At 45.7% G+C, this 21,818-nt stretch overlaps 1 protein-coding gene across 2 annotated transcripts in view; it reads right to left on the bottom strand.

Moving 5' to 3' along the window:
• Nucleotides 1–353: 353 nt before the first annotated feature.
• LOC142577892 (uncharacterized) overlaps nucleotides 354–21,818 on the bottom strand; it is a 65,803-nt gene continuing 44,338 nt past the window's right edge. The window contains exons 1-4 of one of the 2 annotated variants that reach the window (XM_075687325.1): nucleotides 4,475–4,641; nucleotides 4,244–4,362; nucleotides 592–731; nucleotides 354–434 (exon numbers count right to left, since the gene is read on the bottom strand). In XM_075687325.1, the coding sequence (XP_075543440.1) occupies nucleotides 398–434; nucleotides 592–731; nucleotides 4,244–4,362; nucleotides 4,475–4,571 (393 nt within the window). In that variant the 5' untranslated portion in view covers nucleotides 4,572–4,641 and the 3' untranslated portion in view covers nucleotides 354–397. Of the gene's footprint in view, nucleotides 435–591; nucleotides 732–4,243; nucleotides 4,363–4,474; nucleotides 4,642–21,818 lie in introns of those variants that run through there. The other variant, XM_075687323.1, reaches the window with a different exon arrangement.

Genomic DNA, 21,818 nt, shown 5'->3' with positions numbered 1-21,818 from the left:
GTCAAGTCTCACGTTTGATTTCGCGGTGCTTTAACATGGGCGAGGCGGTGAGGGGCGAGGGGACATGCCGCTTAATTTCGGGCCCCTCCAACCCCTGGGTACGTGCCCGTTATTCTCTGAGGTATGCAAGGGTATAGGGTGTTCTTATTTATATGCAGAGACCGCTTCCACTTTGCTTTCTTTCTTTTCAGGGCGACACTGACCTGCAGCATCGCCTTGTGTGCAGCTGGTCTATTCTACTGTTCCTCAGTAGCCACACCACCATTGCATTGTTTGTCTTGGTTGTACTGTAAGATGTCATTAAACAAGGAAAAAAAAAAGAAAAAGAGCCTGTTTGTACTCAGAAATAAATATTTCTTTATTACTGTTATTACACAAACAGCCTTGAGAACTTCATTTAGCGTGCCTGTCTTGTACCCCTGTTGACTGGATGCCTGAAAATAAAAGCAAGAAAGAAAAAAATTAACATGACAATAATATTTTGAGCGTGGTTTCATCAGCTGTAGAAAGGAAAGAGAGAGAGAAAGAAGAGGAGAGTGAAATACAGAGCTTTGCAAAAGAAACAGCCAGCATGCAAAGCACAACACCCACCTTAAAATGCTGCTGGTGACGGCAATGAAGTCGGCACCAACAGACTGCCGGACGACGGATTCGCTGACGATGTGTCCGTCATCGTCCACAATCCCAACATTCACTTGGATATGGTAAGTGCGGTAACACCTCAGAGTGATCTGAAAGAGAAAGGAGGGCAGTTTCTGGTGTTGAGCTTTTAGTTTGGAGTGGGGAAGCGAAGGCCTTGGTCTAGGGAACAGGTTGCATGCTCATTTTTCGCTATACGTACGACACATATTTACAAACAAATTGACTCGCCGTCCCAGCCTTGCAAAAGTGTATGTCTAGTGAAGCTGTTGAAAACCACCACTGCAACTACTGAGGGGGTTATGCGACACTTTATTGCTTTAGAATAATGGAAATTGTGTCAGCACGCTGCCCTTATAGCGGTGCTGCAACAACACTGAAATCATTTGTTGGTCTGGTTCTTTTAAATGCAAAAGGTTAGGAACGTCGCTCCTCATGTCGCATGCTGTCATCTCTGTGGCAGCTTGCGCAGCAATAATCTTAATCGGGAAATGTATGCAGGGAGCGCTGCGTGCTTTGCATTGTTGTACAATGCAATGTAAGCCCAGTTTACCGATAAAAAATAAATAAATGCACCTGAGCAGGACACCGTCCTACGCCATGACTTGATGTTAAGCTGGTGCAGGAACTTCAGCTGAAATTTAAGGGAGCTCCACACCCTACAGGTAACGGGACTGGTTCTTTAGGCAGATCTAACCCTTTAGACAAAAATTTAAGCGGCTCGACATTCTAGAATTTCACATTGCGCTAAATATTTCTGTCAGACCTTTAACTGATATAGTAAACAGGCGTTCAAGTCCTACAAAAATCATTATTGAATGTACATATCGACGCTGCAAAATACAAGAAGAATGTGTACGTGGGAAGCCGAAGCATGTCGCGGAACCTTCGGCGAGCCCCGGCAACAATGCGCTCTGTTTCGCTGAGCTGACCGTTGACAACGAAAACAAGGAATCGATGGCTGCCAACTACTGATGACGTGCCAGTTTGTAATAATTATGAGAGCGCTATTAGCGTTCCGATTCGGTGCCGAAGGTTGCCCGTCCAGGAAGACTAAAAGGAATGCCGGTTTCATTCCCGGCATGCACTTTCTGAATGCTGCTTGAATGTCCCGCGGAAGTCTACGGTCGACTCCGTAGTGATTTCACGGAAATACGTGAATTCGTAATCAACAGCGATCTGGCTTCCCAAGTCTTTACAGCTTCTTATCCCTCTGTGATACGAATTTTATCACTGATGTGAAAAATTTATACTTCGTGCATTTATATTAGAAAAGACAGCGAAAGAAGTATGACAACAGTCAACTGCTTTCGGCAACACATAAAAGATTTATCACGAATTGCGCGCAAATGAAGGCGCGGGAGAGAGAGTGTGTTCCTTCGAACAGTTGAATTCGGAGGAATAAACGATGAGAATTATGCCCACGGAATATTCGATGACCACTAAACTTGCTATGCAAGTTTAGTGGACAACTGCTATGCATTACACAGCATGCTCCATATAGGCGCTACACAGAGCCGACACATGGACATTTCCGAAATATTAGGGGGCGCCACGCTTACATACGGTCCTCAGTTGAGGAGATATGTAAATTATCTGACACTAAGAGTTCTAGAATTAGCGAATATTTCTTGTAAACCGTTACGATATCTGCACGAATCATCGTGCAAGAGGTTTAAAGTCGGCCGCCCGTCTTTAAAAGCAAATAAGTTTAAAGTGGTAATATATTCTCTCAAAACTTTACTTTCGCCGTATTAGATTGGTTTATATAAGAGAAAACATTTTTGATGTTTCCCTTTTTGAATGTCGCGCCGGAGCCCCTGCTGTCAGTGACGCCACGATTTTCAATATATTTTTCCACGTTTCGGCCGCTGCGGTTAACTAAATGATGTTGAAACTCCTGAAGTTCATTATTACGCTGTTCAACAATATAATGTAGTCTACCTTTACCGATAAAATCTAGGCCCAAGCAGATGGCGTCAAACTTAATTTTGAAATTCAAATCTGGTTAGGAAAGTTCAATGCGTTGTCGACGCCGGTTTTGCTCTTTGGCGTCTTTTCTGGTCCCCTCGCATGACACGGTTTTTCTTTTAAATTACGGAAACGAAATTTTCTATAGCAGCTCAGATTTTTTATCTTTGGTGTGCCTTTAAAATAAGCCCGAAATTATTTTTGTGCAAATTTGCAATCACTCGGTAGGGCCGGTCATCATTGCGGTCACCATGACGCAAATCCAAGTGTGCTGCGTAACGCGCCTAAGATTAGGTTTTAAACATCTGCGTTGCAGCATATCGCAGTGGCATCGCTCCGCCCCTTTACATCCGTCTCTGCCCAGTCTACGTGGAATGAGTGAGCGATGTGACTCATACGAGAGATCGAGATGTGACTGGCTTTCCACAAGGGGTCAACGAGAGCGCTTGGAGCAATGCCGCTTTCATTAGGGTATTTTCAATGGCACACGTATACACACTAATTTGTGCGCCTTCTCAAAGGAATGCACAAATGCAATATGTTAGAGGTTTCTTTAACACAGTAGCGCGCTTCTACCTGGAAATGCACGAGGATCGATAGTCTGCTACAGCTTGCGAAGAAAGGAGTTGCGACACTGAATTCTAGCGGGAAAGCGTTCTGTAGCACAGGTGGAACTCTTATCGGTTCCGCGAAAATCGTATCGGAGACCCTTCGTTCTACAGTTGTGAGCTTTTTCCGAGTCTCAAGATGAATGATACGTTGAAAGGGGTTGACAACTGACGGGAATGTGGTCTGAGACGTTGCAAATGAAAGTACCATGATTTCCAGCACGCTGTTCGCGATTTAACTAGGAATTACAATTTTAAATTGGCAAAGAAAGTCAAAAACCAGTAAGTGGCATATATTCTGGGGTCGCTTCAGCGGCGGTTACTACATGCACGAACGTCTGTATGTACAGATAGACGTTTCGCGTCAACGCGCTGTGGAAAATGGTGCCCGCCGTAGCAGACGACGCTGTGGTCGCGTCGGGCGACGAGGACGTCGAGATACCAGTGGTCGTGCCCGTCCTGTTCGCGAATGATGACCACAAGCGCACCGCGTAAACAAAGAAGTCGAGGAGGAATTTTAAGGAACTCTTCCGGATTAGTATTCATTGAAAGGCATCGTCGCCCGCATACCATTGCCTTGGTCAAATTTCCAGGCGAGGTGTCTAGAGACCCCTTCAAGCCTTCCGAAAAAAAAAAAAAGTTCATCAAAGCGCGCTCCTCCGTCCTACGAATAAACTATACACCTTGGTAGGTGCAGCCTATTGCAGAACTTCGTCAAATGTCAGTGCGGCCAGAGATTGAAGTAGGCCTTCCTTCCAAGCAAAGAATTTCTATCCACACTTGCGTATTTCTCTTTCCGGCGGGTCGCGCGGGCCAAATGTCGCTGGGTCAGCTTTGAACGATCGCACACAGCACTAGAACTGAATATTTACGGCACTAGAGCTAGGTAAAACCGAGGGCCTTGTGACCGGGGTGTTAGTGCAAAGCGTAGGCTTCTTCAAACTCGCTAAGTATTGTGCACCTTACGAACGGTGACCTAACTAGCAATCACGACTAAAATGATGAAGCGGCGAACGAACTCTTACCGGAGGCGGGTTCGGGATCTTTTTCTTGTTGGAGAAGAGCTTGAGCTTGGAAAACGACAGCACCCGGCCGTTCAACCAGGAACCGGGCCGCGGCGAATCCGGGTGGCAGTACTGACCAACTGCGAAAGTGCAAGGATACACTTTAGGGCTTATATTCACTTCGCCAAAAAATAGACAAACACAAAAATGTAAAGAAAAGGCCGACGATGGTAGCGTCTGGCTCACACTCACCGCATTGGCGCCCAGTAGAATCCGTGAAGGTAAGCCAGGCCGTGTACTGCCACTCATCCACCAAGTTTGTAATCCGAAATTCAGGCGCTGGCTTCATGAACCTGCATGCGAGGGACGAGGCAAGGTCATTTTTGAAGAACACCGTTGCCACGTGATGGGTACGCAAGCACGTGTCGAAACGAGCAGCTAAAACACGATGATTGCACGATGCCATAGTGAGAAAGACATGAACAGAAAGCAATATACATGGTTCGCCGCATAGGTGCTTGTTCCTAGTATCTGAATTACGCGCTGCCTGTAGGCACGAACGTGGGCGACTCAACCAGCTTGCTCTCAGCACTGCTGAATCGGTTTAAACTGCATGGATGCCTTCGCAAAATGAGAGTGATTATCGTTCGCATGATTACTTCCCACTGCTTTTTTTTCTCAGACCAGCATGTACACCACGATGTGACATGTGAGGCTTCTCGGTAGGGACACTAATGCGTGCTCGGAACGCTCATGCCAACAACGGAAGCCGGCACGCTGCCCTGTGGGGTGCGATATTGCAACGCTTCTGAAAGCGAACCGTTTTGAGATCACCCCGTGCACTACGGTGCGAAAACACGTCGGCTGTAAAAAACACTCGCCTGCCCAGTGTGTGTATCCGCAATTCCATCCTACGCAGCAGGAACTCGTGCTGGTTGACGAGCGTCACATGGGGAAGCATGGCCGGCAGTCTCTCCAAGATCGCCCGCTGTGGGTCCGCTTTCTTCTTGGGAGGGAACTGGGGCCAAGCGCTCCAGTCGTGAAATTGGTCCGGGTGGTCACTAGGAAAGTCCGCCGGACGGACGAGGTTCGGCTGTATATAGATCTGTGGCTGGCTCCTAACGAAGACGGCTGCGGCGCCGGAGGTGGATGGCACGCTTTCGATGTCCTTTGACTGGGACGCTCCGGCCGGTGGCTCGCTCCTAACGAAGACGGCTGCGGCGCCGGAGGTGGATGGCACGCTTTCGATGTCCTTTGACTGGGACGCTCCGGCCGGTGGCTCGCTCCTAACGAAGACGGCTGCGGCGCCAGAGGTGGACGGCACGCTTTCGATGTCCTTTGACTGGGAGGCGCCGGTCGGCACGACGTCGCTGTCGCTGCTGGAGGAGCTGCTGCTACTACTGCTGCTGCTGCTGCTACTGCTGCTACTACTGCTGCTACTACTGCTGCTGCTGCTATTGCTGCTGCAGCTGTCGTCGCTGCTGCTGCTATCGTCGTTGAAGCTGGTGCTCGTCGACAGCTTTGAACGGTCTGCAATAAGCATCACGTAGCCGTAGAGTCTAGGGTCGAATCCAGCAGCAGCGGAGGTAGAAGCAAGGCCCGACGACGCCATACTCGAGGCACAAGCGGAGTCGGTGGACTCTATCGTAGGGAGCGCGACTTCAGCTGATCTGTGACGGTCGAGTAGCTGCCGTTTGCTGTGCAGCGACTTGTCTTATGGCGTGCTCGAAAGTATTTAGCACGTGCCCACTCACGGGTTCGATTTCAATTGGACCCCATGGGTGTATAGCTCAACCCACCACGGGTGATCGGCCACGATTGGTTGGCTCTGCAACATGGGCGTGTCCTCGTTCTACGATTTACTCCCTCCCTCGAACCGCAGGAGGCCGAAAAGCTTGTGTCGAATTTTTCCTTTGTTCTGACATACTGGACGAACCCCTCTCCCCCCCTTTCTCCGTTTGGAGCAGCTATGACCGCCTCGATACGACACTTCAGGTACAATGGGGTGCTGTTTTGCAGGCTTAGTCGTGGTGGTTCAGAGAGCGTATATTCCCGGAAAGAGCATGGAGGACAGAGAATAAAGGAGACGCGGAAACGCTTCTGAACTTTGCACCGTGTCCAATGTGCAAAATACCATCTCGAGCTCCCTGGGAGAGATGGTATACCACATTAGCGTTTGACAGCTGTAATTCACCGTGATCTCTCGCAAAAGCAGCGCCTGCGTTTTTACTAATGTGTAAGACCAGACGGAAGCTAGATTGACTGGAAGAGAGGATGGTGAGGGGAGGGAGAAAATGGGTAGAACCGACGAAGTCGCGCAACCAGTGAATAAACCAGGCCTCGCCACCATTCTCTTGCTGCTCCTAAACAATATAGGGGGGGATAAAATAAATTATAAAGCAAATAATAAGATAACGAAAAAAAGGGGCGAACAATAAAAGTGTACCCCCAGTCGTGTACAACAAGACGAGGTCAGAAGAACGAGTCTTCCGCGCTGGGGTTAGTCGCCCGCATCTTAAACATCTTTATCGTTGTGTTTAGTTCAACAAAAACTGTTTTTACCAAATAGACCATGAGGAAGTGGTTACTTCAACCACTTTCGCGGAGATGCTGCCTACAGCATTTCGCCGCGGTATCGATTTAAGCGAAGCTTTCTGTGCTGTTTGATTCGGTTGACGATAATTAGCGGTGATGTTGACGGCTAATATTTCATTTCTTCAACGTTTAGTTCAATACAAAAGTTGGGAGTTCATGTTACACGTTACCTCGCGTGCGCCACTGCTAACTGTTTGCGCATCACACAGAATACACAAGGGGAGGAGTTTGATTCAAGGTTGTTGTGCGGCATACTTTATAATATTTGAGAGGGTTGGGCATATTCATTGCTCCACATTGCACATCGCATCCTGGCAGAAATATTAGGTTTTAATTGAAATATGGGCTTGTACGTGCAAAAACTACAATCGGATTCGGAAGCACACCGTAGTGGCGGACTTCGGATTACGTTTGACACCGTAGTGTTCTTTAAAGCGTTCCTTAAGCTAAGTGCAGGAGAGTTCTTTTTTTTTAATTTAGTTTTTACCCGTCGAAATGCGGCATCCACGGTTGGGATCAGGTCCGCGACCTCAAACATTGTCATAGCCGCAAAGCTGAATGAATTCTGAGGTTTTACGAGCCAAAAGCATGATTTGATTATGAAGCGTACACGCTTTACTGGTGGACGCCGGATTAATTTTGACTTCCCGCAGGGGATCTTTGACGTGCCCCCTATCCACGGGACACGGGCATTATTGCATTTCGCCCCCATCGAAATGCAACCTCCGCGGCCGGGATTCGATCCCCGGGTCCGCAAAGGTTCCGCGGTTGGCACAGAAGTGTTGATTTTATGTGTGACGGCTTCCGTAGCGTGGGCTAGGCCCTACGGTGCTCTTTAATGCGGCTCTGCTTCTTCGCATCCACCCTAAGTCGTCCGCTCCACATATATGCATGTGTTTATTTTTCACAAATAGCAGTAGCGTACCGTACGTTAATTTGAACTTAAGTTTATCCAGTTTCCCCGCAATCGGATGTCGAGTAGCAGCGTTTCCTTTCCTTACACGTCACCTTTTCCCGATCCCCTCTCCACCCGGATCGTATGGGAACCGCGAGCGACGAGCGGTCAAGGCTGTTATTCACGCGTTTCGCGATGGCATCGTTTCTAACCATTATCCGTCCTCCTCTCCAGCAATCTACCTTGCGTCCCTCTCAACTTTCACTATAGCAGAAAGCTAAACGCCTCTGTCCTTTCAATGCTTTTCCGGCGAATTGCTGGTGTCAAGATGCTAATGTCGCGACGCCGATGGCATTGTGCACATTCGGTGAAGTGAAAAGGTACAAAGGAGTTTCTCGCGTCGCCTTTCCTCTCTGCCGCGCTCCTGTCATGTATAGAAACGCTCTTAACCCCCCTTCCTCCCCCTCGCCTTCATGCCCTGACGCGATGTACCGGACAGAAGCAGCAGCAGTAGAAGGAAAGTAGAAGGAAGGGTACAAGAAAGCTTGTCTTTAAAGAAATAATGGCGACCCATCCATTTTTTGGAGATGTGTGGCGACGTTAACGCGATTAGAAATTTACGTTGAGGTGGGTGTGTCATTGGTGACATAGTGTGTTATATGTAATGCTGAATATCAGGAAGAGCTGCACGTAATAAGTGGTAGGTAGCCAGAGATCCGAGTTATCGTGTAAGGAAAACAAGTTTTGAAAAATAATTTCGTCTCTGTGCGCGGTTCTCGGGTAAAAAGGAAGTCATTGACTTCGAAGGGTCATCGTGTTTTGCTCGACATCAGGGGTCCTTACTAACACTGACTTACTTTTGTTGCCGCTGAGTCAAATAATAACCGATTATGTTGTTATTGTCTCCTCAATATCTCTACGTATGCTTAGAGGTTACCGGTCGTGCGCCGTTTTTCATTCGTTGTTTTTTTATTGACGTGATATAAGATGTTGGCGCAAAAATGCAACGTCGGCTACTGCTTGGGCCATGCATATGATACATGCAGCATACAGTAGCAGCACACAACATATAACAAAATATGACAACGTTGCATTGTCACATGGAAGTCAAAATAACAAGTCGAGGTTACAAAAACGCACTTAAAGCAATAACGCGAACAGCGGTGCAACACAACAAATAAACACTCAAGCAACGATTCTAACTATGATAGTATCACATGTACACCTTGACAATAAAAAAAAATAATTCTCAGAAAAATTTTTTCCGGGCCTTAATAACGGCCAATTCTTCCGCTGTCTTCCAGAAATGCGTTTAATGCTATTAAAGCGCACATCTGCATAGCTCTTCTTGGTGATGCACATAATATAATTTTATGAATTTAGAGGACCATGCTCTAAAGCCGGTAATGACGATTTAAGTCGGCGTCTTGGTGTGTCGTGGTGCGGGTATTCTAGAAGAACGTGATACGTGTCTTCGTGTGCAAAGCCACAATCACACTGAGAAATTTCAGATCGGACAGTTCTGTGTAAAGAGTGTTTTCTGTGGGCTACGCATAACCGGTTATGCAATTTATAAGACTTCCTATGTTTCTATGCAACGCTAACGGAAAGTTGAATTCCATAAGCGGATCAATATAAAACAGGACGGAACTCTTGCAATATTGGTCGAATCACGTCGCTTTGCATATTTTCAATACAGTTACATTTAAGATCTGCGCTTGGTATGCTTAGCGCGCTGGATGGATATGTATGTATGTATTTATGTATGTATGTATGTATGTATGTATGTATGTATGTATGTATGTATGTATGTATGTATGTATGTATGTATGTATGTATGTATCTATGTATGTATGTATGTATGTATGTATGTATGTATGTATGTATGTATGTATGTATGTATGTATGTATGTATGTAAGTATGTATGTATGTATGTATGTATGTTTTGAGCGTCCCTTTCGGAACGGGGTGGGGGTTTGCGCCACCAATCTCTTGCTATTATACTGCCTAATGCCCTACCTAGGATAAACAATAAAAAAAAACAATATGAACTCGCACAACCAAATTTTCTGATCTCCTATTGCAAACTGTGCTTTTATACATCACCGTTTTTTGTCGTTTGCCTATATACTTTTCTCCCACCAATCCTCCATTTGCCTCTTGCTAATTCCTATTTCAGACATGTTTACTTTTCCACTGCTCTCGCTGAACCCAAGGGCTGCAAGCAGGCTAGTGGTGCCTAACTCTACCGCTGCGTAGACGTCTTCACATTCTAATAAACATGCTCCATAGTTTCCCTAGCTTTACCGCAGCAAGCATGCTTCTTTCTTATATCTCGCTTTATAGATGCGTGTTCTAAGGCACCCCGATCTCGCTTCGAAAAGTAATGAGCTTCCCTTTCAGTTATCATAAATGGTTTCTTTCCGGACCTCGTTTTCTTCCTGTTAAGTAGTTACTCATGGCAGGTTTCTTTTCCATTGCCGCCACCCATGATATTATTTCAGCCTGTCTGACTTCCCGCTTGACGTCGTTTGTGGCTGTGTTGCCCACCCTACAGGCCGCATACTTGCTGGTAAGCTTCCTAGTTCTTTTCCTCCATTGTGCATCAATATTTTTCCTGTACAGGTAACTCAACACTCTCCCAGCCTTCTTCCCTATTCCTCAGTCGTTCTACATACTCATTTTTACTGCGAGCTGTACTCACTTCAAAACTAGTCCAGACCATAGCACCCTGCACAGCTGCATTTGTTGCCTTTCCGTGAGCGCCCAATGCGAGGCGACCCACTGACCTTTGGTTCCCATCGAGTCCTGATTGTACCCCCGGATATAAAGCTAACAACCGCATTTCCAAAAGTAAGTCCTGGAGCCATTACACCTTTCCACGCACCTCGGAGGACCTCGTGCCTATAGACCGTTTTTTCGTAGGCGCCGCCATATTGTGAACGCAGTGGCGCCGCCTATGAGCAGTGCCGTACTGGCTTGGGTGAAAGCGGTCTTTTGCATGGCAGGTATACGCTGGGCGGTAGGTTCTGGCGTTTGTTTTCGCGGTCGTGCGGTCTGTTTAGTATACCGTGCGTCGTCTACGTGGTAAACGTTTCTGTGAGACGTGCTGAAGTGGTTTAAGGCGTCATGGCCGGAATTTCTGTTGGCGTTGAGGTGGACGGAACACGCAGCGCGATGTGTGCGTGCATATTTGAGCCTACAATCAGCCTCGCAGATCAATTGTGTATTTCTGAATGTTCCAATCACGAATGTGACCTTATTGCAGTATTATCCTCTATTTCTAAGCTGCGGTTTTGGAGCCATGAAACATACGCGACGATCGTAACAGCGTGGGTACCGTTCTACAACCGTGGGTACCGTGGGTACAAGCGTTCAAACTGTTCGGTGCAGGTTACATTGCGTGACTACTTGGTTCGATGGATGAGGTTTCCGCCCCTCAATAAAATATTTTTGGCAAGTAATAGCAGCATACCTTACAGTCTGAATTAAGCTTCTCCATATAAGGGACTGTTTACGAACTGCTCGAGCGTCCTAAACAGTGGTAGGTGCTGGATTACAGATATCTTTGCTCTATATACCGCATGGTACAAGCATACGGCTTGAGCGGTTATATAATTATAAATGTTGTGCGGCGTGACTATGCGAGGTCGTATTGGGGCGTTAGCCCGTTTTCTCTTGCTTTTTCGAGAAAGAGGCTGATAACCGAATTTTTTTTTCGGTTGTGTTCGTTCCGTTCTCTACGACGCACTCAAACGTATTACGGAAATTTTGTCCTCAAAAATAGGCATCGTATTCTTTTTATGCGATCCCTCTAATATATTATGGCTGTATACAGGCCAAAAAGGCAATGCCGAAGCGCACAGCTCACATATGTATCATGCTGGCTCACCAACCGCAGTGATCTCTGTGTTGAGCAACGCCATCGGCCTCATGCAGGAAGGCTAGCGTAGACATATGGTAATTTGAAGCCTGCTAGACTTGAAATGCGCGACAACGATGCCGGTGCATCACAAATATTTGACAGCGCCTGCCGCTTAGATGTTTCGTGGTTGCCTTAGGTTGGCCGTGCACGAGCATGCGCTCTTATGCTTTATGTTTTACTCCCTACGTCAAGCGATCAGATAGTGAGCAGATTTACCATTTTATGCTGCTAATACAGAGACACCGGTTTTCTTTGTTTAATTTAAACCGATATAAGCAAAATAGTTCACAGCACATAAACACACCGTGACTGATAATGTCCGTACGCCGCGGCAGATAAAGAGCGTCACATTTTTGCTCCCCCAAGAGATATTTCCGCCTACTGTAGTTACCGATGCACCGAAAGGCTTCCCCGACGACCTTATATGAACGGACATGGCGTAAATTTCACAAAGTACCATCTAAAACATCTCGAAATCGTTCCGCAGCACGCGACAACAATACTTCCAAGCAGCGCCGCGCCCGATCGCCCAAGCCAGAGAGGAGGAAAGGCTCTCCGCGCGCCCCGTCCTCCTCGCCCGATGAAAAGGTCTACAGTATCCCCATATCGCACTCTGTGCTTCATTATGGCTGCCTTTGTCTTCCCCTTCGGGATTGTTGATTTTTCCTGTGTTTCCATATATCTGTTGCCTTCGTTCGTCCATATACCAAGGTACTTATATTCTGTTACCCGAGGTATTTTCTGGCCCTGTAGCGTCACTGTCTGTTCAATGTTTTCATTGAATACCATAACACCTTATTTTCTAACACTAAATTTCAAACCTAAATTGTTGCCTTCCTGTCCACAGATATTATTAGCCAGACATTGCAAATCATTTGCTTATTAGCTAGCTACAGAATGTCGTCCGCGTAAAATATACCTGAAAGCTTCTGCTCTACTACTGTATCCGCCTGTTTGTATGAGAGATTAAAGCCGATATTACTTCCTTCTAGCGCCCTTTCCATCCTCACCATGTTCATCATAAACAGCAGTGGGGATAAAGGGCACCCCTGCCTCAGTTCCTTGTTGATATAAACTTTCTCCTCGCTCCTCATCCCTTTCCATTTACGCAAACGGATATTTTCCAGGTAAATCTCTTTCAAAAGCTGTAGACAATTGTCATCTAAGCCTTCCCCTTCCATAATATCTCACAAAATATTGAGGTCTACGTTGTCATAGGCTCCTGTAATGTCTGAAAAGGCCACATAAAACGGTGTGCTTTCTACTTTTGATATTTCAATACACTGAGTAAGAACAAATGAGTTGTCATCTAAACGCCTACCTATTCTTAAGCCATTTCGAAGTTCTCCAAAATCCCATTATTCTCGGTGCATGCTTGCAGCATTAATTTGATTCCCTGCATTGCTAGCCTGCATATTACCGATGTAATGGTCAACGGTCTATACGAGTGAATTCTATCTTTCTCGACCTTACCTTTATAAATTATATTAAACTACTTTGTTGCCAACTGTCTGGTATATTCGTCTATCTTTTAAAGTTTTTTCCACTGCTTTCACCGGAGATTCCTTACCTTTAGGTACTAGTTCATTTATCAGCCTAACGGGAACCTCGTCTAGCCCTGTGGCTGTGCGCTTAGGAATTTTCTCTTCGGCTTTCTTCCACATGAAATTTGTCAGCACCAGCTGCTTTCCCGCCTGGGTCTCTTTCATGCTCTTTGTGTTTCTTCAAATGCAACCTCGTCATTGCAATGGAAAGACTCGGCTGTTAATTTTCGGATTTAATTTATTGCCGCTTCTCCTTCCAGTCTGCTTCCATCTTCGTCAAGGATATGTTGTATTGTTGTTGATTTCCTGTCTAATAATTTTATATGGTTCAAAAATATTCTTGGGGCGGTCTTCTTTTTCTCACGTATTTCTGACAACCAACGTTCAGTTTCACCTCTTAATTTTCCTTGCACCAGTATTTGAACCAAGACTTTTTCGCCCGATATATTTCCCATTTACTGGTGACTTAAGCATGCGGCAACTGCGCCTTCTTTGCCTGCCTGTGTTCGCGGGATGCTTTCTGTCGTTCGGCGATCGCTTCTTGTATCTCCCTGTTCCGCCAGCTTTTTGGTTTCTTTTTTCCTTTCCAACAAACATGTTGTTTCTCTTTCCGTATTTCTGTCGTTATTACACTTAAAAGCGCACTATATTCCTACTCTTTATTTATCCATTTGCCAAGTTTTTCCTCGACTGTAGTGAGTATATTTGTTATTTGTTCAGCGTTCAAATTAGGACTCCCCATTTAGCACTCCGTGCTCTCTTTCCCAAATACATATCCCATTTTCAAAATGATGCGTTTATGGTCCCTTCCTATGCTGCTAAACGCTTCCTCGTCGATGACAATTTCTGGCAACTTATCATGAATTCCTTCTGTCATCAGACAATATCAATGGTTGATTGCCGGTTTCCCACTTTCCACGTGATCTGCCCTTCACACTTAGGCCCTGTATTCACGATAACGAGGTTAAGTTGCTCACAACGGTCTTGGAGTGACTTCTCGTTGTTGTCGATATAGCCATCTAAATCCAGTATGTGGGAATTCATTTCACCTAATAGGATGATTTCAGCACCACTACCTAAACCCCTAATATCAGCGCTTATGCATTCCACTTACTCTTTATTCTTCTTTGTGCAATTACTTCCAGTTCACAAATACGTAACAACCAGCCAAATTTTTTCCCACTCATTGTACCTGATATAATTAAACATGCTCTTGACATTTTGAATTTACTCTTTTTCATTTGGCTCCCTGATGGATGAGCATTCCGACTCCCCCTCCATTTCTTTCCGACTTAGTTCTGTTGCACCCTTCCCAAACATAATTCTCAATCTCCAGCGGCGTTTCCGAGTCTCTAAGGTGTGTTTCTGTAACCAAATACATCTCTATTTGCTGTTTATTTAACTGGTCCTCAATCTCTGCCCACTTTTCCTTTCTTCTGCCGCCCTCTCTGTTTATGTAGCGTATTGCATGGCGAGCTCTCTTTCTTGTTTTACATCTTTTGCTGTTATCGGCGGCGATGCTCTCTTCAGGTTCCCCAATGGGACCTTCTTCATTACTACCTGGGTCTTACTACCTGGGTCTAGTAAGAATGGGTCTTACTAGAGTCTTATAGGCCTTTAGTTTTACTTGCGGGGGTGCAGCTGACAATTTTCGTCGAACGAATCCAAAGTGTCAGTATGCTTTTGAACATACATTATCTATGTGGGATTCCCAACTCAACTTTTCAGTAAATGTTACCCCCAAGTATTTTACTTCATTATTGCGCGTTACAGCAAATCCTGATAAAAGATGGTTCCTTGTTATGGTGACAGACGACGTTTTGCTTACATTAATTTTCATATCCCAAGATTTACACCAGGAATCAATGTTAGTCAGCGTTAAGTGCAATTTATTTTGGCCATCTTGCGAACGACCCGCAGTGTACACCGCGCAGTCGTCTGCGAATAATCTCAGTACAACATTTGGAGTGACACAGGAAAAAATGTCATTTATATCGATAAAAAATGTGTGGTTGCTAATACTCATCCCTGTGGAACACCAGAGCAAACGTCTAGGTTATTGGATTTCGCATCTTTTATTTCGACGTATTGAGTATGGCCTGAGAGGTAAGCTGCAATCCAGGAAACTATGTTTGAATTACTACCAATAATATTACGCTTCTCAATAATTTACAACGTGGGACAGAATCAAAGGCCCCTGCAAACAACTGGGACCACTTTTGTGCAAAGCCAGTCGGCGGGTACGGATGCTGTTTCTATGGATAAGGAGAACATTTTTTTGAAGAAGAGGAGACAGTTGTTGCGCGTATCGCTTTAAGAAAGCATTGGGTAAACCGTCGGGCTCAGCGATTTCTTTTCATCGAGCAGTAAGTTAAGAATGCCGCATTTTGTTATGGTAAGGTCAGGCATGCGGGAATGGTATTCCGGTTGATTGAATTCTGAGGCAGGAGCACGGGTGAACACAGATATGAAATAGTGATTAAAGGCGTTCGCGATACAGGCAGTTTGCGTAATCTATAACGGCTCCTTCTATTTCCATTTAGTCGATCGAAGCCACGGGTTTTGCCAGGTAATGCCAGAACTTTCTTGGCTCGTGTGTCATAAAATTGGTCGGCGTATTTGTGAAGAAATAGCTTCTTGCTGAAGAAATTTCTGCTCTGACTATTCGTTGTAACCTTCTTTTGAGGTGGATATTGCTGCGTGTAACCCAAGGTGTCTTCCTCTTTACTCGCTTTTTTATTTATGGGATCAATTTTTCTTCACAATACGCTATACTATTCGTTTCAGCTTCAACCATAGGTCATTCGCGTATTCAAATTCCGACTGTAAAAGACAATGTAGCGTTATTTCAATTTAGTCAATAACACTGACATCATCGGCTCTGCTGTAATATTTGACAGACATACGAGATTTACTCGTGATTTGTTTGGGACTGAAACTGAAGTTATCAAAAGTAAGTTAAAGCATTTTATGGTCTGACATTCCATTTTTGATACTGATATCAGGGTTTAGTGTCTTGGAAACGAAAGCGAGATCAAGAATGGAGCTTCCTTGCCCTTGTATACGCGTTGGCTCCATAACAAGCTGGGTTAAAGAAAAACTAAACATACGATTGAGAAGCATTTCACAACTACTGTGCTAGTACGCTTAGTACGCTCGTTTCACAACTACGCTTAGTACGCTCGTTTCGTGGGACAAAATACATGCGCGTTCGAGTTGCTCTATTGCTCAACGCGTAAAAGTGCGTTTCGTTAAAAAGTCGACAACAGTGAATTCTCACTGCGAGCTTGAAGGCGCAAATCTCAAAACTGGTGTCATTCCAGAAATGTATTCCAAATGGGTACGCCTTGCTACAATCCGCAAATTGCAACTATATGCCGGTAAGTTGTTAATACGCTAACTCGTGATTTTTTAATTAGCTGAATATGTGTTTCGCTTTCAGCAGCAACTATGTCCGCCTCTCTGAGTAATCCAGCTCAAGGACTACAACGATGTCAACTGCGACAGGCGTTTAAAGAAAAATCCGGAAAACCTAAATATGATCATCCCGTATACATATTTGTCACAGTGCTACTTGTTGAGTAACTTTAGTGAACGTGTCTTGTTTCGAAAGTATACCATCCATATTGCCAACACCACTTTTGGGAGCGTAAGCATCAATAAAGGGTATTGTACATCCGATTTGCAAAACTCATTTTTCGGAAGGATTTAGAGATAGCTTTGTATTCATTTATGGGTGCGAATTTTGTCCCTTTTCATTATGTTTCAAGGCAATGGGTGACTTTTCATGCTCGGGCTGCGGAAAAAAAACAGGAGAGAGCTGTTTCTGAAGTTCTCCGAACTGGAAGCGGTGATTCGCGAACCTCTGTAGTAGAAAGGCAGCTACAAGTCGCGCGCAGAACTTCTAGGCGCATGCGGAGACCTCTCACGCACATTTTTTGGAGCCGCTCTTCCGAAGTTCGGGAAAGTCCACAATTTCATCATGGTGACCTCGAATCGAGACAGAAGAAATTTGAGACTAGCACGACTCTCGACTGTGCAAGTGATGGTTGAACATCACTTGTGCAGCATCGCGGCATCAACTCTGTCAACAATTGAACTCCTTTTTTTTTTTTTTGTCTTGAAGTGTCTTGAAGTGTCTTTTGTCTTGCAGTGTTTTGCCTTTAACTCAATTCTGTGACTTTCTTATCATCTACACCGCCGAAGACTGGCCGATCGTGGTGATAATGCAGGCGGATCGAAATAAGCAATATAATTGAAATAGAATCATTGCTATAATTGGAATTATCATATAATTGGTATAGAGTCAAATTGCTAAAAGAAACTGTGATAAAGGCAGAGGTGTTGCGACTTAGCGCACGCAGTCTCAAGATGTCGGGAACGCTCTCTGTCCTCGTGTCGGTGTAGGATATCTGTCTTGCCTGACAATGGATGACGCGAACATGGATGCACAACCTACGTATGCAAGTGAGCCCTCGCCGGCCGTCTGTGGCGGATACTGACCACCTGCTGTGGCTGCGTTCAAAGCCTTAAAGACCAGGAGAGAAAAAGTGCTCAGACTTGTGCGGATATACGGACAGACCAATCCACAGAATGTACGACCGGTTGATTGGAACAGTGGTCCGAATGCAGGCGGTTGACTCCGGTTTTTACCCATAACTCCGTCTGGGAAAATTTATGGTAAGTAAATTGAATTGAAATGATTTATTGATCATAAACCCCACAGGCCACTTACACGGCTTCTTCTCGATGAACGACGGCACGCATTTTTTCAACCGAAATATATAGTATGAGAAACCATGCGATTAAAAACGAAAAGGTCAGGCGCCAGTCACGTTCAGTTGCTCATGCAGCCCTTGCCTTATCAAGCGCTTTCTTCAGAACCCGGCCGGCAAAAAAAATAAAAGGGGGGGGGGGGGGGGAGCTGGTCGCGACGCGCCTGCTAGAGTAATTTTACTTTCGTCGAAGACATAGGCCCAAATTTATTCCCGAGCAATGTGGCGGAGATTTACTGGTTCCGAGTGTCCTTGTCTTCAGGAAATAAACATTTCCTCATCTCGTTCTTCATTACATTAAACACAGACTGGTACGTTGACACTTGCTCGCCATCGCATGTTCATTCCTATACACCATTCGATAGCATATCTGGATAACGCGGTATAATACGGACAACTGGAAGCCATTTTGAAAAGAAACACACGGGGAAAGAAACTATGTCGCCCCCCAGCCACGGCGTCCATGAACTACCGGCCAGCAAATGATGATGTCCGAATTTTTCGCCCACTCGTTCAAAAGTAACATCTAAATGAATTTCTTGGCTTTTCTGAGGCGCATCGTATTGGGGAGAGGGGGCGACTCCGGATTATTCTGACCATTTCTCGTTCTTCTGCGTCTACCCAATTCACGGTAGCTGGGAGTGCTTCCATTTCGCCCGCGTCATAATGCGGCCGCCGCAGCCACGATTCGAACCCTCGACCTCGTGCTGCAAAGCTACCGCGACGGGTAAAAAGTAATCTAGTGCGGTGAATGTGTAACTGCCCAGTTTACTCTTTCTCTCTATCGTGTTAGTTCAGTCGCTTTGCGCTGCACTGATCGACAGAGGCAGCCTCGACGAATGCACATGATTTGCTACAATTCAATAAGTGTTTAGCAGCTACGAAAAAAAGCCGTTGGTGTGTATAAAACGAACCTCTGTGAGCATGGAAGTTTCACTGATGTGGCTGTCCTGCGGTGAAACACGTGAAAAAGACGAGCACAGGACACACGCTGGTTTTACACCTTTCTTTCGAAAAACGTTCGCAGGCAATGCTCTGCACAGAGGCTCTGCCGACGGCGCAACCAACAATAACACCCAAGATGTTGGAGATATCCATCACTTTAAAAGAGACTCGAATTGTTTGGCTATTGAGGTTAGCGAAGAGAGATAGAGAGCGCTCTTGAATTAAATTGGAGAGGTTAATATATACCTGGCGGAAGGCCCACAGCATGTTATATATTCCCCGTGATAGCGATGATAACTGAAATGACACGCAAGACTCAACGAACATGCACGACAATTAGCACACGTGTGATGCACGCATAAAAGTAGAAACTGCTTTCGTAGCGCACAACGCTCGGGGCCTGCTGCGGCTCTCACTCGTTGCCGTCTAAAAAATGTATTTCATGCTTGCAACTACAGGCCAGAACGGCCCAGCTATCAGATTTCCGAGTGCGTGGCTTCTTTTCTTTTTTTTTTCACCTTGTCACGAAGGTGAATGTTTGTTTCATTGCTTGCATTTACGAAAGTGTTCAAGTATTTCAACTTCTTTTGACATGCAGCAGGCTTTGGTGTAGATCATTGGGACGCCTCACCTACAATGCGATTGTGTAATGAGTCAGTCTTCGCCTCGCACTGGCACTTGCGGACCTAGGCCCACTTGTCACGCGGCCAGCCGTCATAGGTCAGCTCCCCATAGGAAAACTTCTCAGAAAGGTGAACTTGTCGTGGGGGATGACATACGATAACTTCTCGTGCCACCGGACTTTTCGTCACACGGAAAACCGAGTCCGGAGCTTATTTGCTATGTGACAGGCAATTTGTTTTGCTTGCCGCACATTACGTTTATAGCAAGAAAACTGATATTGAAGGCCTCGTTGAAGGGTCCCTCACCAGGTGTGGCCATTTTGAGCCCACAGTCTCAGTGGATACAATGCGCGCTAATGACCGTGTCTGTTCCCTTCGCGCCGCGTAAGGAGCTTAAATTTCAAGCGAACGCCGTTTGCCCTTCTTCTCGCGGGTTCCGTGCGCCTACATATATGGAAGTGCTATGACGTCACTCACAGTCACATGTGTACTCGAGCTTTAATTAAGGCAACATCAGTTATTTGTTTAATCTGTTGCTTCAAGAGACGAATTAAAGTTTTCATAAATAATAAAACATACAAACCGAAGGTCTGCGTGTTTTTGTTTTACATTGTTCCGCAGCAAGAGAGATCTACTTCCGTTTTGTCAGCTTGTTTCCTTGACATTTTCTACCGTGTTCCAGCGCCGTCCTTTTTCATCTTCTCGCGTCTGCCTCAGTGCTCGTGACTGTGGCGCTGACTTATACCACATACAATAAATCTGGAAGCTGCTGCTCTACTACTGTGCCCGCGTGTTTGTATGAGCGAATAAATCCGACTTACTTATATACCGCTAATAAGGTGTCGCAGAGCGCGTAAAAGTCTTCCGCTGGTGGAAACGAGACAAAGAAAATAGCTAGCGCGCGAGACCGTCGCTGATGCAAAAAAAAAAGGAAGGTGGGGCCCGTGACTTATTCGTCACGCTCTCCGCGAGCTGCTGTGTGGTAGATTGCAGGGAACGAATTTCGCATGCGAGGGCTAGAGGGGGTCACGTAGACAGAGTGTCTATGTTGGCTGTGACGCTCGAATGCGGAGATTGTGGGTTCGCGGCACTTAAAATAATTCTGTCTCTACTATGAATTAACCAACGTGGAAAATTATTGCACTAGAACACTCCTTAGAGGGCATGTAACAATTTCCAGTATATAACCAAAGTTTCTTTGCGGGCTGCTGAAGTGCGTTTCAAAGAGCCGTCAAACTTGCGAAAAATTATATATTTTTTTCATAATAACGGCTCATTTTCTTCAGATGGGAAGAGACATTGCAAGGTGGTATGAAATAATTGCAATGAGGGCTTTGATGAACTTGTATGCTTTTTTAAACCGAAGCTTTCTTGGCCTCTTCCTTCGACTTTCCCACTGCTCCAGCTGCTGTGGCTGCCGCTGTCGCGCACACCGCCTCGGGCAGTGGTTCAGAGCGTCTGCGCTCAAGAGCGACAGGTTAGCGAGTCAGGAGGAAAGGCGACGGGAGAAACTCGTTTTCTCTCCACCGCGTCGAATGTGCACAATGGCCTCTGGAGCTCCCTGGCCGTAGGCACCTTAGCTGCTTGACAGCAGTGATTATCTGTGACTCCCCTCAGGAGCCTTCCAGAAACTGCAGCGCTTCCCTTTCTGCTAACGCACGTGCGAGGCCAGAGAGGTCGCACATAGAACTGTAAAGTGGAGAAGAAGGAGAGAGGGGATAAGAGGAACTTCCCAAATAATAGAGGGGGGAGGAGACCTGAGAAGGGAAGCAGCGATTATAGGTGGCGCGACCGTAAGCCAAAATGGCTCGAGACTTGGAGAAATGGAGGGGGCGTTATAAGTCGAACTCGCAAGCGTCTCCTTCTCGAGCAGCAAAGCACGTAAGGCCCTCTAGTTTCGCTGCGAACAATGCTTTCTCTCTTGCTAAAGAGACGGAAAGGTGTGTAAATGTAAGGCGGAGCTACGTTCGACACCGGTCACATCATATGCTGCGGCATAAAGTTCCATTAGAGTCGACTTTTTGCAAAGGGGAGCGGAGACGCGTTGCGGTAAAAGGAGACGTGGAAAGGAAAGACACTCACTTGCTACTAAATATATTTTCTAACCATCAGGAACCTCATTGCTCGAGCATGTGCTGTCAAAAAGAATTGGCAATAAAATTACATTCTTTATATATACATACAGAAAATTCGCCTAACAACGGGGCATGCATTACTGCATCAATTATGACAACTATAGTGTAGGTGATGGCAACAACGGCACGTGCAAGTCGCGTGACAAAAGTCATTAAAA

Source organism: Dermacentor variabilis, chromosome 4 (genome assembly GCF_050947875.1).
Source record: "Dermacentor variabilis isolate Ectoservices chromosome 4, ASM5094787v1, whole genome shotgun sequence".
NCBI classification, from domain to species: Eukaryota; Metazoa; Arthropoda; class Arachnida; order Ixodida; family Ixodidae; genus Dermacentor; species Dermacentor variabilis.
The sequence above is the reverse complement of the archived record's forward strand: the minus strand, read 5'-3'. Positions and strand labels throughout refer to the sequence as shown.